This window comes from Schistocerca cancellata, chromosome 9, assembly GCF_023864275.1.
Source record: "Schistocerca cancellata isolate TAMUIC-IGC-003103 chromosome 9, iqSchCanc2.1, whole genome shotgun sequence".
NCBI lineage: Eukaryota > Metazoa > Arthropoda > Insecta > Orthoptera > Acrididae > Schistocerca > Schistocerca cancellata.
In genome coordinates this window covers 157422113-157441096 of record NC_064634.1, presented here as the reverse complement: position 1 = coordinate 157441096, position 18984 = coordinate 157422113, and the positions used below count along the sequence as shown (strand labels likewise).

General features: G+C 37.8%; 1 protein-coding gene across 1 annotated transcript in view; it reads left to right on the top strand.

Moving 5' to 3' along the window:
* The window catches only part of LOC126101255 (sodium channel protein Nach-like), a 177604-nt gene that overhangs the window by 95076 nt on the left and 63544 nt on the right, over window positions 1-18984 (top strand). Inside the window, exon 6 of the mRNA XM_049911943.1 lies at window positions 8654-8942. Coding sequence (XP_049767900.1) covers window positions 8654-8942 — 289 coding nt within the window. The remainder of the gene's footprint in view (window positions 1-8653; window positions 8943-18984) is intronic.

The following is an 18984-nucleotide window of genomic DNA, read 5'->3' as shown; positions in this document are numbered from 1 at the left end:
GGTAAAATTATGTTAATACCAACAAAAAAATTACTTACAGTTTTCATTACAGCCTTCTCTGAAATTATCATTATCACAACCTTGCAGACTGACTGAATGTCTTACCTCTTTGATCTGATGTGTTCAAGGTGCCAGAATCTTGAAGTATTAGTGCTTGTTGATAGTTTATTTCCCATCATCTAATTCACATAATTTCATGTAATGTGAGTGCCATTTCATTATAGGGGGTCACAAATATCTGACTAATATGTCCAAACTATGACATCTCAGGTCTCATTGTTGTCTCCATTCACAGAAACATGACGGGGATGTAGAAAAGCATATATCACTGGAAAGAGCTTAAAATGCTGTGAGGAAATAAAAAATTGCAAATCAGATTAGTAAACCCATTTATGAATTCTACATTATGTCATCCTAATAAATGAACATCACAAAGATGGCTGTGATGATCACAGATGACTATTTTCCTTCCACATTTTATGATAGAAGAAAATGGACATTTTTGTTAAACAGTATGTTGGTAGCCCAGTGCCCCCTTGCTTGTTATACTGTGTAATGGACAGTGAAGCTTTGGAATTTAGCATAAGGAATCAATGAGGGGTTTTCAGAATTGTGCCCCTCACTGTACATGGTCCACTCAAGACTACTCTACATAAAATGGAGTATCATGATTGATAATGTACATCTGACTACTTACGCCTTCTCATGCATCTTATGTTATTATCTTTGCCCCATGCTGACTGGCTTCAACCTACATGTAAGTAATAAATCACTCATATCACTGACAACAACCACTGACTATATTCCATCAGGAGTGTCACAGCTCTCCACAGCTCTGTGCCACAATATAACATGAAATCTTGTAAGTATATGAATATTAACAAACTGCAAATTTATTATAAAACTGTTATTCACACATTATGTTTTTCGTAATATATTGTATTATGCCTTTGTAGTGGCTTGAAAAATGGCACAAAACCCAAAATCGAAATAGCACAATAAAACAGTTACAGCTAAAAATTAACATGATAACACTTAAAATACAGACATTTTTATATTTCACACATAATGACTTTCAGTTGTTTCATAATTTGCAGATAAGGAGTAAGTTCAACAATTAGTGATGTGAGAGAATGCTTCTACCACTATAAAATAGGAAATCTCAAGCTCAGGCTCACAAAATGTTCAGTATTTATGGTAATTATGTGGAAAAGTAATTAAAATATTCTTTTAACTTATATCTATTACTACAAATAAACAAGGTGTAGAGAAAGACAAGAATTCCTTGAGATGATAGTTCATGTAACAAGTGTCTTTATTCTCGGGGGTTTAAGACATTTTGTTCGGGTTTTGCTTTCTTGCCTGCCTATTCAGTTTGCTTTGAACATGGGTAAAAGGTAAAGTTTATGGTAGTGGTTACACTGTATGAGTAATTGTTAAAATTCTTTTTTAAGTTTTTACTAATGTCAGATATAGAGACAAGGTGTATGATTACAACTTCTGGTATATTAGACCTCCTCCTCCTCCTGTTACTGGGAATATGTGGGTGCATTCTGACAATGTCAGTCTCCTGATCAAAACATACAATACTGTATTGTAAATAACAAGGTAATGTTATAGAAAATTGACATAATTAGCTAAAAAGTTAACAAAAGCTTCCATGCAAAAATTCTCAGGCTTCCAGAGGGACAACCATAAGAGATGTTTCACACAGTGTTGATGGAGAAGTAAAATTGTTACACTTTGTCTATTTGAACAACTTCCCAATGAAACTCTGTGGAATTAATAATAAGAAATTCCGTAGGGGCTTCTTCAAACCTATTCAGTATTACAACTTCTGGTTACACGAAAAGTGCACGAAAGTAAATCTAAAGTTTGTCAGCGATGATTTTCCGTGGACATGTCACGGTTGTTTACGTGACGAAACGGCCAATCTTGTAAGTGCAGTTGATACAAAAAACGAAATTATAAAGTTACTAACAAGTGACATTGAGGCATTAAAAACCGAACTTTCGACCATCAAGAAAGAAAACGATACATTAATACAAGAAAAGAAGTCCTGTGTGTGTAAAAGCCATCAAACGTAAAAGCAAGAAGATCGTGAAAATACGAGTGACCGATCGTACCATGGAGGTAAGAATTCTTACCTCCATGGATCGTACTTTAAAAACATTTCAAGTGTTCCCGTTGACGTCTCGGTAAACTCAGTAAGCCAAAAACCGGAAGATAAATATAAATGGAAGGTGGTGCCATACAGCAAAAGGAAAAACAAGGCGACAGATACTCAACAAAAGGAAAATGACTTTTTAATAATTGGCGATTCGCTGCTGAAGAATATCGCTGTCCCCAATTGCAAGATCGACGTACGACCTGGAATTAAAACGCATCAACTCGGTAAACATTTTAAAAATGTGGTAAATACAAGACAAGATACTACAGAACCAGATTCTGAAACCAAACATAACTATAACGGGGTGTTTATACATGTTGGAACGAATTCGTTAAGGAGCAGCAGTGAGGAAGAAATGGCAAGCGAAACAAGAAACATGATTCGTCCTGCAAGAAATACACTCCTGGAAATGGAAAAAAGAACACATTGACACCGATGTGTCAGACCCACCATACTTGCTCCGGACACTGCGAGAGGGCTGTACAAGCAATGATCACACGCACGGCACAGCGGACACACCAGGAACCGCGGTGTTGGCCGTCGAATGGCGCTAGCTGCGCAGCATTTGTGCACCGCCGCCGTCAGTGTCAGCCAGTTTTCCATGGCATACGGAGCTCCATCGCAGTCTTTAACACTGGTAGCATGCCACGACAGCGTGGACGTGAACCGTATGTGCAGTTGATGGACTTTGAGCGAGGGCGTATAGTGGGCATGCGGGAGGCCAGGTGGACGTACCGCCGAATTGCTCAACACGAGGTCTCCACAGTACATCGATGTTGTCGCCAGTGGTCGGCGGAAGGTGCACGTGCCCGTCGACCTGGGACCGGACCGCAGCGACGCACGGATGCACGCCAAGACCGTAGGATCCTACGCAGTGCCGTAGGGGACCGCACCGCCACTTCCCAACAAATTAGGGACACTGTTGCTCCTGGGGTATCGGCGAGGACCATTCACAACCGTCTCCATGAAGCTGGGCTACGGTCTCGCACACCGTTAGGCCGTCTTCCGCTCACGCCCCAACATCGTGCAGCCCGCCTCCAGTGGTGTCGCGACAGGCGTGAATGGAGGGACGAATGGAGACGTGTTGTCTTCAGCGATGAGAGTCGCTTCTGCCTTGGTGCCAATGATGGTCATATGCGTGTTTGGCGCCGTGCAGGTGAGCGCCACAATCAGGACTGCATACGACCGAGGAACACAGGGCCAACACCCGGCATCATGGTGTGGGGAGCGATCTCCTACATTGGCCGTACACCACTGGTGATCGTCGAGGGGACACTGAATAGTGCACGGTACATCCAAACCGTCATCGAACCCATCGTTCTACCATTCCTAGACCGGCAAGGGAACTTGCTGTTCCAACAGGACAATGCACGTCCGCATGTATCCCGTGCCACCCAACGTGCTCTAGAAGGTGTAAGTCAACTACCCTGGCCAGCAAGATCTCCGGATCTGTCCCCCATTGAGCATGTTTGGGACTGGATGAAGCGTCATCTCACGCGGTCTGCACGTCTAGCACGAACGCTGGTCCAACTGAGGCGCCAGGTGGAAATGGCATGGCAAGCCGTTCCACAGGACTACATCCAGCATCTCTACGATCGTCTCCATGGGAGAATAGCAGCCTGCATAGCTGCGAAAGGTGGATATACACTGTACTAGTGCCGACATTGTGCATGGTCTGTTGCCTGTGTCTATGTGCCTGTGGTTCTGTCAGTGTGATCATGTGATGTATCTGACCCCAGGAATTTGTCAATAAAGTTTCCCCTTCCTGGGACAATGAATTCACGGTGTTCTTATTTCAATTTCCAGGAGTGTATGTATGCAGGATCTCATCTGATACTTAGCGGAATCATAAACAGAAGGTCGGTGAGCGAAAAAAATATCGGCAAAATAAACTGTCCTCTTAAAGAACAATGTGATCGTCTTGGGGCATTTTGTATAGACCCAAACAAATTCCTATGTGAAAACTCTCTAGCGAAAGATGGCTTGCATTTAAATAGACTGGGGTCTGTAACATTCAGCAGAATGTTTGCAGATGTCTGCAAAATCATTAGATGCAAGGGAAACTAATATGGCCTGAAAGGAGTGAAAAATCATACACTCCAGCTGGAAAAGAAAAATATAAGCACCATACAAAACTAGACGATACTAAAGAATTTGCCCCAGAATACAGCTCACAACATGTAAACCAACAAAAGAAAAATTACATAAAAGTACTTCATCAAAATATTCAATACTTTGGTAACAAAAAATTAGAAGCAGAAGTACTCCTGAGTGAAGTAAGACCAGGCATATTATGCATAACTGAACATGGACTAACTGAAAGTAAAATACATAATGTTGCAATAAAGGAGTACAAACTAGCTAGTTACTTCTGCAGATCTAAATATAAGGGTGGTGGCGTTTGTATATATATTAAAACAGGTATTCTATCAAAGAGTGTAAACAGTGAAGCTGCTACATTTCCCATAGCTAGAGAAAAAGACTTTGAAGTTACTGATATAGTGGCAGAGGATTTTGGTGTGTTTTGTGTGTACAGGTCACCATGTGGCAATATTAGCATCTTACTAAAAAAAAATTGCTAGATTATTGAGAATGAATATGAAGAGAAAACTTATTATATGTGGAGACTTCAACATTGACATGGGAAAAGACACAAAAATAAGACAGGATTTTGAAGAATTGTTAATACAGCATAACATGAAAGTGACAATAACTGCACCAACAAGAGTGACTTCACAAAGTGAGACAGTTATTGACAACATAATTACTAATATGTGTAACTATGAGTCACATGTAGTTCAGACAGAAATATCTGATCATCATGGACAACTAATCAGCTTTTGCAGAAGTAATGACACAGTATCAGAACCAAAACAAACAACCAAAGAAATTAGGATCATCAGTGAACAAAATATCAACATCTTTAGAACAATGTTAAGTAAGGAAACCTGGAATGAATCCCTACAGGCCTAGAGTGTAAATGAAAAATATGATGTATTTATTTCAACAATTAAGTACTATTTTAATGTAGCATTTCCCAAAGTAAAGAGACAAGAAAGGCAGCAAGATCAAACACAGTGGATTACCAGTGAAATACTAGAACAGCGAAGGAAGCTTCAGGATGTGAGACGGATGGACGAACCTGAAAACTATAAAATGTTAAAAAAGAAGTATAGAAAAACAATAAGAGAAGCCAAAGCAAGAGCAATTGACACCACTATAGCGAACTCAAAAAACAAGGCAAAGGCAGCTTGGAATGCAATCAATGCTGAAAGAAAGGAAAAAGATGGGTAAAACAAAGAAGGTATTAGATCAATTAAAATAGACAACACAGTGGTCACAGATGGTATGGAAATAGCAAACATACTGAATAATAACTATATCAGTGTAGTAAAAAACTTAAAATTGGAAAGAAATAGTCAAAAACAGAAGGGTATTAAGGTACCAAAAAGATCATGCAGTACTATGTTCTTAAGACCAGTCACGGAAGATGAATTGCGGAAAACTATACAGAAACTGAAGTCCAAGAAATCAGCTGGTGATGATGAAATATCAAATCATGTAATAAAGCTGGTATGTGAGGAGATAATAACACCACTGCTGAACATAGCAAACTGTTCTTTCAGAGATGCAATTTTTCCAGAAAAACTGAAGATAACGAAGGTAGTGCCAGTGTACAAGAAAGGGTATAAGACTGATACCAACAACTGCAGACCAGTTTCACTGATATCATGTTTCTCGAAAATCCTAGAAATGCTTGTGTATACCAGATTAGTTAACTATTTGGACAAACATAACGTTCTCATATCCTCACAACATTGGTTCAGAAAGGGTAAATCTACAGAATCAGCAATTGTCAGTCTAACAGAATACATTTTACAGTCCTTAGATGAGAAAAAGGTTATCTCTGCAATGTTTCTGGATCTTTCAAAGGCATTTGACACCATTGACCATGAAATGCTGATACAAAAATTAAGCAACTATGGCATTCGGGGGCAACCAGGTGAATGGATAAAATCATACTTGTGCAACTGCAAGCAGTATGTATCATTAGGAAACTCGTACCAATCAGAAACCAAATCCATCAAATATGGAGTGCCACAGGGTTCAGTAATGGGGCCATTGTTATTTAATGTATTTGTTAATGATATAGGTGTTGAGGAGGAAGAAAAGAAAATATTGTATGCTGATGATATGACAATACTAAATAGTGACCAAAATATGGAACAGCTTGAGAGAAGAGCATACATATCTGCAAATGTCACAGCTCGATGGCTGTTGGAAAATGAACTGGTTATAAATCTAAAAAAGACTATGTATGCAGTGTTTAAAAACAGGGAAAAGGCTGTAGACATGGATTTAGAGGTTGATGGAACAAGGCTGGAAGAAGTAGAACCTGCTAGATTCTTAGGTATTCTTGTGGATAATGAACTGAAATGGAAAAAACATATTAATAATGTCTGTAAGAAACTGAGCTCTGTCATATTCTTAATGATGCAGCTATCACAGTATTCAGACAAGTACCTTCTGTGTACAGTGTATCATGGACTTTTCGAACCATACTTACAGTATGGAGTGACTGTGTGGGGAAACTCAAACAAACAAGAGACAAAACGAGTGTTCACATTACAAAAAACAGCAATTAGGACCATTTTAAGAAGAAAGACCTCTGAAACATGCAGAAACTGTTTCAAGAATCTAGGTATCTTAACTTTTTCATCGTTGTACATATACAAAATAATAATGTACATCACAAAAGGTAGTGAGGACTGGATTACAAATGCTAGTGTACACACCCACAATACAAGAAGGAAGAATGAAGCATGGAGCATACCCCTCCGACTGGCAATGCTAGAAAAAGGACCCCAGTACTCTGGTATCAGAATACTAAGAAATCTGCCCAAAAACCTGCAAGATAGTGTACTTCACAATGACTTTCCAAAGAAACTTAAAGACTATCTCATTTAAAAAGAGTTTTACAGTGTTGCATAATACTTATGCCATTAAATTTGTATATATTGTTACTCATTATCAGTGATGTAAAAATGGAAGCTAAAGGTGTAGAAAAATAAGTGATTAAGAATGTTAATACTTTGACATGTCCTATATTACACATACATTTACTGTACACAATGTAATCTTACAGGATCAAATAAAATTCAATTCAGTTCAATATTGATGACACACATAGCAAGCAATTGAAACATTTATCAAACTCTGACATTCACAACATTAAGGCAAGAAACAAAACAATTTTCATAAAACCTCCTTCCATAAAGCAACTTTAAGTAGCAAAATAAAAGTTTCAACAAGCTATCTTCAATACAAAACACAGCCAAAAAGAATTTGAAGTCAATCCTCAGTTAATATCAAATCTATAAACAGAATGAACTTTCAGTGAATTACTATTTGTACATGAAATTCACCTGTGAAGTAAATGCATCCAAATAAACTTAATAGGTGGCTGCAGATTTAGACATGCACAAAAATGATTTTAGTTTCAAAGCTTTCTGAAGGTGGGGTTCTTTCATCCAGGAAAAAAGAAATGAATGCATTCATAATCATAATGTGAAAAACTGCCTCGGATATAAAGTAGTTTTATTTGGTAGCAGTTTCATTTTGAACCCTATTTTCCTACACATGCTCTAAGACATGTTTGTTAATTTCACATAACCATCACACTCAAACAAAACTGTAGCAGTTTTTAAGCAGAAGCTTGTGATAATTTTCAAAGAGTGCTACATATCCTGTGCCATTTGGATACCCTTCCTTGCTCTCCCCCCCCCCCCCCCCCCCTTTCACTCTCACTAGCCCTTAACTACTTAACTCCACCCAAATGTGCAAGTGGGAACTGTTTCTCTAACACATTCTACAGTTGTCCTCATATTAACATCCAAAAGCCTCTTTCTTTATCTACCTCTGAATCTATTTACACTGCATTTCTTCAGCACCTTCATTTCATAAGCCTCTTTCTTCTTCCTGCTTCTAGTCCATTGATAAGTGTCGCAGATTCAGAAAATATTATTATTGTGAATCCTGCTTCTTACAGTATTTGTGTGTATAGTGCATGTACCCTCTTCAACAGTTTTCTTAGTGGCATTTATGTTGTCCTACACCCACTAAAGCAATCCCTCTCCTTTGTTCCTGCACTCAGTAACCAACCACCTCTCTCTGCATCTGGGCAGTTTCGCTCTGCCTACATACTCTTATCCTCTCTGACTCTCTACCATCCATCTCTCTAGCCCATTCCTCTCTGTCTTTCATCTATTCCACATTCACTTTACCTGCTCCTTCCAAGCTCACTCATCCCAGTCGGTACGCATGTATGCATTTTACTCCAGAAGAATAAAGGTTTCTTCTAAGGATTAGAATAGCAATTCTTTTAGTTTAATACTTTCATTATACACTGTTTAACATATAAAATTAATGGAATTATTCTTTTGTTAGATATCAGTACTAAAAAGTTTGTCTTTTTTGTTGCAGGTATATGTTTTAGCAACTCAAGAAGTACCTACAATAAATACACCTGAATATCGGTACTTTTTTATGAAACCAGGCAGGCAGGTGCAGCACAGATACTCTGTAAAGGAAGTGGAAAATGATCAAGCTGTACATGAACTAACAATAAAACAGAGACACTGTCGCTTTCATTATGAAAATTATGACAATGGCCTTTATCCTTATTACGCTTACTCTGTGTGTATAACCGAATGCCGTAAAAAAGCACAGCTTCAACTCTGTAACTGTGCAAGTCATCAGTTACCAAACAATAGTAAGAAGTTATAATGTTGAATTCAAACACTGACTAAAATGCAGTTGTTATTCTGTTAAATAATTTTGTTTTTAATTCTGTTTCTTGCAATTTATCAAGTAAGTGGAAAGGATTTTGGTAACATGAGTATATTAATCTGGGTTTTGCAAAACTGTAGGCAATTTTTCCCTTAAGAAATCTCTCCTGATTATTAATGCTTTTGATAAACCCCTGCTAAGCCATAGTCCGCACTTTCGCTGAATGTGTGCTAAAATTTCAGATTAATGAAAATGGTAAATTAAGTTAATTTCTAGTTGTCTTACTACTTAGCTTGTACAGCAACTTTAAATACATAACTCATCATTAAACTAAGGGTATTATACTACTTTATGTTTGTAGACTGGCCATGTTAGTATCATTGAATGACAACGAAAATTTGAGTAAGTTAAAACCAGAGATAAGCTCTGCCTAAATTTTTGCAAAAGACCTAATGGTCTCCAGAAAGGATATGTTAAATACCATTGGTGGTGGAGTGTTTGTTGCTGTTAGAAGTAGTTTATCCTGTGGCAAAATTGAAGAATGTAGTTACTGTGAGTTCGTATGTGTAGAGATTATACTTGACATCCAGAATAAATTAATAACCTTTTCCTGTTACTGACCCCACAACTCAGATGATTCAGCTGCTGAACAGTCCAAAGAAAACTCAAGTCTTCTCATTTCAGATAAGTAATACACTCATACAATTATAGGATGTGCTGACTTCAAACTATCCTTGATATCATGGTGAAAATATGTGTTTAAAGTTGGTGGTAGGAATAAAAGATCATCCAAAATTGACTGAGTACTTCCCCCCGAAATTATTTTGAGCAAGAGCCCACTGAAAGTGTAAATGGTTGCAAAAACATTCTTGACCTCTTAGTAACAAATAATCCTGATCAAATAGGGAAAATCATGTCAGATTCAGGAATTACTGGTCATAAGGTTGTAGTAGCAAGACAACACTGTAACATTTGAATCCCCCCAAAATAAATACAAAATATATCTATTCAAAAAACCAAATAAAAAATCGCTTGACACCTTCATTAGAGACAATTTCCACTCCATCCAAAATGTCTACATAAGTGTAGAGTACATATGTCTTAAATTCAGAGAAATAGTATTGGTAGCAATTGAGAGATTTATATCAAATAAATTAATGAAAAATGGTACTGATCCCTTGTGGTACACAAAACAGGTCAGAACACTGTTGCAGAACCAATGAAAAAAGCAAACCAAATTTAAAAGGAAGAGAATCTCCAAGATTTGCAATGTGTTACTAATGCATAAAACTTAATTTGGACTTCTAATAGCTTCCACAAAGAAACTCTGTCTTAAAATCTGCCAGAAAATATGAAGGGATTGGGGGCATATGTAAACTACACCAGCAGCAGGATACAATCAGTACCTTCACTGCATGATACCAGTGGTAATGTTACTTTTGACAATGCTGCTAAATTGGATTTACTAAACACAGTTTTTGAAAATTCCTTCAGTGAAGAACATGAAGTTAATATTCCAGAATACAAATCAACAACAGCTACTGGCATGAGTAACTTAAAAGCAGATATCCTCAGTGTAACAAAGTACATGCAAGTCTGCCAGTACAGATGGTAAACAAATTAGGTTTCTTTCAGAGCATGCTGATACAGTAGGTCCATACTTAGCTATCATATATAACTGCTCACTCGATGAAAGATCTGCACTGAAAGACTGGAAAGTTACACAAGTCACTCAAGAATGGAGTAGGAGTAATCTGATGATTTACAGTCCCAGGCATTGACAATTATCTGCAGTAAAATTCTGGAATGTGTACTGCATTTGAAGAATTGTGAATTATATCAAATAAAATAGTCTATTGATAAATAGCACAGATTCAGAAATATCATTATTGTGAATCACAAGTAGTCCTTTATTCACACAAAGTAATGAGCACTATCAACAGGAGATGTCAAACTGAATCCATATTTCTAGCTTTTCAGAAGGCTTTTGACACCTGTCCTCACAAGAGACTTCTAATCAAATTTCATGCATATGAAGTATCATCTAAGTTGTGCAACTGGATTTGTGATTTGCTGTGAGGGAGGTCACAGTTTGTGATAATCAGTGGAAAGTCTTTCAGTAAAACAGAAGTGGTATCTTATGTTCCTTAAGGAAGTGTTGTTGGCCCTCTGCTATTACTAACCTACATAAATGATTTAGGAGACAGTCTGAGAAGCCCTCTTAGATTGTTTGCAAGTGATGCTGTCATTTGTCATCTAGTAAGGTCATCAGAAGATCAAAACCATTTGAAAAATGACTTGTCACAATATTCATATGGCATGAGAAGTGCATCTGACTTTAAATGAGAAAAAATGTAAGGTCATCCAAATGAGTACTAACAGAAATTCATTAAATTTCAGTTATATGTCAGTCACATAAAACTAAACCAAGCGAGTGGTCTAGTCTGCTATGTTGAAACCCACCTTTAAATGTTTATGCAGGAAGCATACAGCAAAGTAAATGCATTGTGAAAATTTCAGTTGCTAAATTACACTGCAAGTATTTTTTTTTAAACTGTTGAAGTTTATCATTTTTTGTTGTACGAAGAACCGCTTATGAATGCAAATTGTGCAGCCCTTCCTGCCTAGTGCACAATCAGCCATGACAAAAGAACATAGCACCACATAGTGCTAATATACAAAGTGATGCCAGCAAATTTGAAGCACCTAAACCATACAAAAAAATGTCACATGTTATTAATGTTTTGAATAAGAGGCAGCTGATATGAGGTCGTTCAAGATTGGACCATAAATCAGTAGAAATATATTGCTTGACCATTCCATAAAAACATGGGAGAACTGCTGGATATCAATAATGTCCTGCCACGATATTTCGGTGCAGACTCTTCTGGCCATCAGGTGAGTGCCACTGTAGTAGTACTGGCGAGTACGCGCTGAGCTCCACTATTTAAAGCCGTACTGAGGTGACATTGCGCATGCGCTGCTCAGCGTGTGCGCTGCGCCTCGCACCCTCCACTGTGAAAGCTTGGTGTATCGGTATCAGGTCAATTTCCATCTTTATGCAGATAACTACGTTGACTACAAAGTTTCTCTATAACAGGATTCCAAGCAGAGTTTAGCTGATAACCACTATCTCGATTGATGAGAGTCTTGTTGTCAAACAATCTTATTTCCACAGATTCATTGATAATCAAGCTCCAAAAGTTTGATTTATTGGCCATAATTTTTGTGTCGTAATTCATGGAATGTTCTGTGGAAATACAATGTTCGGCGATTGCGGACTTGGTGGGTTGGAGAAGGCGAGTATGCCGCCACCTGGTTTACGCAGGCCCAGGTCATCTTTAATGGATCCCACCAGTGATGAAATTTTGGAAGGAGGGCGAAAGATGATTCTCACTTGATACTTTCTCAGTATTCTGCCTATCTGTGAAGAAATATTCCCAATAAATGGTAGATAAACAGTCGACCTGAAGGCCTCTTCCTCTTCCTTGTTCCGTCGTTTGTAGGTCTTCATCACTCTGTTCACTTCCCTAGGTGAAAAGCCATTCTTCAAAAATACTTTTTGCAGGTGTTTCAGTTCCGCTTGAAGACTGTCGGCGTCAGAGATAGTATGGGCACGGTGGATCAAAGTTTTGAGAACGCCCATTGTTTGTGCTGGATGGTGGCAACTAGTAGCTTGTAGATACAGGTCTGTATGAGTGGGCTTTCTGTACACCAAGTGACCAAGTGTGCCACCACTCTTCCGTCACACCAAGATGTCTAAAAATGGCAGACAACCATCTTTCTCTATCTCCATGGTAAACTTTATGTTTTCATGTATGGAGTTCATGTGACGTAAAAATTCTTGGAGACGGTCCAGACCATGAGGCCACACTATAAAAGTGTCGTCAACGTACCGCCAAAATACTGTCGGTTTAAAAGTGGCAGAGTCAAGTGCTCTCTCCTCAAAATCCTCCATAGAAAGATTGATCACCAGGGGGACAAAGGACTCCCCATGGTGACACCATTAGATTGTTCATAAAATTCATTGTTAAATATAAAATATGTAGAGGAGAGAGTGTGCTCAAACAACGCTGTATTGTCTGCACCAAACAATGAGGTGTAGTGAGTCCACCAGAGACATCTTTGTGAAAAGTGAAACCACATCAACAATGACCAATAAGTCAGTACTTTGCAGGTGTAGTGACTGAAGTTGACTGATAAAATCACCAGAATTCTTTGTGTGATGTGCACACTTGCCTATCATTTGTTTGAGCAAAGATGCCAAGAATTTTGCTAGGTCGTAAGTGGCTGCTCCAATGTTAGTCCACAGTTGGACGTAATGGCACATTTTCCTTGTGGATCTTAGGCAGTCCATATAGCCTAGCTGGAACTAACACTGTTTGGTTTCAGTCTCTTGATGACCTCCTTCGGCAGAGAACTATTTGATAAAAGTTCTGCTGTTTTTCACACCACTCGGCTCGTGAGATCCTTATCGATTTTGCAATACGTTGAATCACATAATAAAACATTGATCTTATTAGTATGGTCATCCCTTGGTATGAGGACAGTAGCATTTCCTTTATCAGATTTTAAGACTACTGTATCCACATCTGCTCGTAAGTTACGGAGGGCTATCCTCCCCATGGGCGAGATGTTATTCTTCATTGGTGCACCCCTGGTCAATACACGGCAAGACTCTCGACGAACTTCCTCCATTTCATCTGTATCAAGACAGCATACAGCTTCTTCGATGGCACTGATGAAATCCACTAGTGGCGGTGAAACAGGTGTGGGAGCAAAATTCAGTCCTTTTGCTAACACAGACACAGTCGCATCACCTAAAGTTTTCTCTGTCAAATTAACAACAGATCGTCGAGTTGGAACTTCCTGCTGCATCTGTTTAGAAAGTCTGTCAATCTTGGCAGTTTACCTCGTCACAGCTTTATCATGGCTCCAGTTTGCTTTAGCCCGTGTCACACCATCCACCCAGTCCCACGACAGAGAAGATAGTCTTGCTGCCAATTCCAAATGTATGTGGAACATGTCCTTTGAGACAGAATCCAATTCACGCCAATTAAAACGAATCCTTTCTCTCACCAAAGCCATGCTTGCTTTACATTTGATGTTGTTTGAAGCAGTGGTATTTATGAAATGCACAATTTTGGCAAACGTTGGAATAATGCCCTTGTCTCTGCAACTTAATAAGAAAATCAATGAGCTCAACAGCCTCACTCTTCTTTCACGTAACTTGTCGAATCTTCAAATACATTCCATCACTTCCTCCCTGTAGAGTTGCTTGATGTGATGTTTAAAGCTTTCCCGGTGTACTGATTGTTCCAGAAAAACATGGGATAACTGCCGGATATCAGTAACGTCCTGCCATGATATTTCAGCACAGAGGGGTTATTCCCCTGACTTTCCAAGAGAATTGTGGTAGTAAACAAAGGAATCATAGCAGCTGTGAACTACGTGGACGTCACTGTAGACCCTAGAATGTAACCAGTTTTCATAGCTGCAATTTGAGTGCTTAACTTGTTGATAATACATGATCTTGAATGAGGTTCTTACCTCAGATTTGTTGCAATTTCTCCACCTGAAATAATGTCGGGGTCCAATTTCCATACGTGTGGAAATTTTTGCAGAATTATTCCAATAAATAACGCAACTAAAACAGTCAAAATGCTTTTAAAACTATTTTATTGCATTACAGACTGATATAGCTTTAGTGCCTGAAAGATGACATAAGACTGATATACCACTGCTACTGCCATTGCTCCTCATATAACTCCCAGTAATTCTAAAGTTACATTACATGCCATGTCAGTTAAACTTATTAGAATTTAAAATTAAAATTTCAATGTTTATACAAAACTGGTTATAGACTTTGACTTTAGATTCACAGCAAATTTTGTGGAACAGTTAGCATGCTGAACTGTTACAACTGTCATATCAAAATGTCTCAATTATTTTTGATAATTGGTTTCATTCCTAAAATACATTCTTAAGTTTTCCAGTTTTCTGTATTGAAATTACTGTCACTTTTCTATGCATGAATTCCACAAGTGATAGAAAACTTATTTTTGACATATTTTCAGCTTGTAGTTCAATGTCTCTATAAATCAATTACAATTAATCTGAACTGAACACAATTCACCTTCAGTTGACTTATTTTCATTTATACAGTACTCTAACAATGTTTACAATTCAAAGTCTTGCATTTATGAAACTTTTCATAAATTTTGCATTGTAGTATTGCATTCTTCATTATGGTCAGAATTATAATTTTTTACTAAATGTTGTCCTATTCTGCTAGATTACAACCACCTGTATCTTTTTGTGCTTGATGTCTTCCCCAAAGAAGATGGCATTTTCCAGCAGCATAATTGTTAATGCCACAATGCCCTAGTTGAACTGCACATGTTTGAGGAGCATCACAGTGAGTTCACACAGATGTCTTGGCCACATAATTTACCTCATCTGAACCCAGTGGAACACATCTAAGACACTACCAGGTGTTACCTCCACACACACGCACCATTGGCCTGTAAGTTATAGAAATTGCTTGGTTTGTGCATATAAACATCTGGTGCCACACACATCTAGCAACCTAGGAGTTGTCAAATCCATGCCAAACAGAATCCCTGCTGTAGTTCATTCCAAAGGGGAAGCATCATGCTATTAAGCAGGTGGTCACAAAGTTTTCACTCACCTGTATGTGTGATGTGAACTCATGACCTATTACTGCTACATTTAATTTGACAAGGGTCAATATTATGAGCAGACAAATATGAATTAAACAAGATCTCCTCCTCTTTCTGTTAGTGCCTAATATCTTTAAGTTGGCCTTTGAGCAACTCAAATTATATTTAGCACCATAGTATCATGCTAAGATACATGGACCATACGCCCACCATTTACCCAGTCATACTGCACAGCTTTCATCAGCATCTTAAAAGCCAATATTTCTCAATCCTCCACCACAGATACTTTGTTGCCCTTTATTACATAACAATAGAAGATAATTTATTAGGACAAAAGTGAGTGAAAGTGTGGCAATAGAACAGAATTTTTGTCTTTGTGCTAATGCAATGAGATACCTGTGGCAAGCATGTTTAATTGACATTTTTGATCAGTTTAAGAGTGTGTTGATCTCTGACTTACCTTTATTATTCTGGTCATTCTTCTGTCTCATTATTAGGTTTTGGTAAATATTTGTTTAAGAATATTTGTTTGATTTAATTCAAATTTCATTTGAAATTATGTTACGTTTTTAACACAAACAAAGAACTGACAAAAATGAATAAATCTCTTAAATATACCCAATGTTTTCTGAAGCTAGTATGAGCTAAAATAAGAGCTACTTCACCTCAATGTCATAGCAATAATGCTCTTCCACATCCACAACTATACTCCAAAAGCCATCTTACAGTGAGCGGCAGTGGGTTTTCCTGGTACCGTTATCATTTAACTGATATCGCGTTCTATTCACAAATGGTATGTGGCAAGAACAACAGTCAGTAAACCTCCACATGAGCTTAGATTTCTCAGACTTCCTGCTACAGTTATTTTGCAAGTTGTATGTGGCAGGAAGCATATTCTTCTTCGAATCTATGCTCTCAGAGTTTCATCAGTAAACCACTCCACGATTCACAACATTTCAACAACTGCAGTTTGGTAAGCATCTCCAAAGTACTCTTGCACTTAATTAAGGAAAGTGTTGCTTATCTTTGGATCTTCTCTATTAATCACTCTTGAAAAGAGTCTCCAACTGACAAGCAAGACTCATAAAGCAGTTACCTTTTTGACTCAGCAGCCATTATGAATGTCTATAATTCCCTTGTGTCTTAACTCATGAATCAGTTGAAAGGGTATTATCTAAGTCACTTCTTTTGTAGATAAATAACATTTCCTTAGAATCCTTCCAACGAATTTCAGTCTGTCATCTGCTCTTCCTACAACCAGTTTTCTGTGGTTTCACTTTGGATTATATGGAGAGTCAGTCAGTTAGTTAGTTAGTTGCATGTTCCACAGATTGTTTGAACAATTCTTTTATTGAAATGATGTGGAATGAGTTAGTGTACAGGATATGCATAAATGATTAGTGTTAACCTTAATGAACACATATTATTTTTAGTCCCACTCATGCAACTACACTTTTTTAAGATACTTTTCGGAAGTATGTTGAGAAATCTGAGGCCAAGATAAATGTGGCTGTTGTGAACTTTAGCTAGCCTACCATAGAGTAAATAAATTGATTGACCAGCTCTTGTGTCATGTATTGCTATCCTAAGATTAAAATTATTAAAATAGTCTTTAACACTGAGGAGGCAACTGTACCGTGATATTGAAACTAGGGACTATCATAATGTTAAGCTCTTAATTCTCTTAGAGCAAGTGCTGTGTACATCTGATAGCCTTTTTTGTCACTTGGTTTTTATCCCTTGAAAACAGTTTTTGAGCCAGGGCAGTTTCCCTATAAAACAATTGCACAGCTATGGTGGAAATGGAAAAAACACAAAATATGTGTAGACTAACAGGGTTTTACTTATATTATTCCTCAATTTGTACATCAGATAAACTACTTGAGACAGTTTGGAGCATAATTTTTCTGTGTGACTTGATTATCTGAGTTTCTGATCTGTGTAAAAACCTGTAGACAGTGATGTAAACAGTGAATCATCTATGAACATTTCATGTGTTCAGTGTAAACTCTTCGATTCCCCAAGTTGCCTCTCAACTAAAAACAATTCTAAAAGCTCCATGGCACATCACATTGTCTCTACTCCAGGATCACCAATTCACACATGGCATCATCATCTGCATCCGGGAAAACCAAAGACTACAAAGAAATAGTTCTCTTTTATGTTAGCACAAGGGACCTGTCACGCTTCAAATAGTTGCTGGCCTCTCCACTCCATATAGTTCTTAAGAAGAATAACTAGTGGCACCCATGTAGCAACTATTTTCAGCTTACCAAGGCGATACCTGATCGTTGTCCTGTGCCACATATTAAACACCTTGCTATGCACATTCATGGTAAGACTGTTTTCTCCATGATTCACTTTGTCTGTGATTTTTATCAAATACCAACTGCACTGGAAGATGTATCCAAAACCACTGTTTGAACTCCATTCAGACTTCATGTATTTAAGTGAATGCCATTCAGACTGTGCAATGTCGCTCAGACTTTTCAACCCTTATTAGATGAAGTAACTAGAGACATAGAGTTTTGTTACATCTATATTGATGGCATGCTTGCAATGTTGTCTGGTAAGGCAGAGCCTCTAGAACATCTGCAGTAACAATTCACTAGACAACAAGAACATGGTTTAGTGATTAACCCACAAAATTATTGCTTCAAAGTGATGGAAGTAAAATTCTTAGGGTAGCTTATCAATGCACAAGGAATTCTGCCACCTCAAGTCAGAGTGTAAGCTATTTCTCAGTCTCCACAGTCTGTTACAATGTAAGAAATACATCATTTTTGGGCTCGACAGCCATCTATCAATGTTTTGTACACAATAATGCATTTTTATAACACCTTTCTCTGAAATGCTAAAAGGTTTGCCTAAATCTGGACACATGCTACAATGGACTAATAAAAAGAGACCAAGCTTTTCCAAAGTAAAAGCTGCTATTGCGGAAGCTGCATTTTTGGCTTGTCTTCTTCCTGATGCACCTCTTGCAGTTATGATAGGTACATCATCGACTGCAACTGGAGCCATGTTACAACAATGTGTGCAATATTCTAGCTTTCTTCAGCAAGAAATTATCACCTCTGCAAGCAAATTGGTCAATGAATGATGGCAAACTCTATGATTCAGATTCTTTATTAGTCGTTCAGCACTATTACATGCAATAGACTTCATCAGTTCACTTAACCTATTAATTTTATAAAATACATTTTTATGTATTTAAGTTGATAATCCTAAAAATTCTTCCAATGAATAGAATGAGTTGGTTAAGAGGAAGTTTTGTAACTTTTCCTTAAATACTTTGACTGGCATGTTTGAGGCATATTTATACAATTTCTTATATATTTT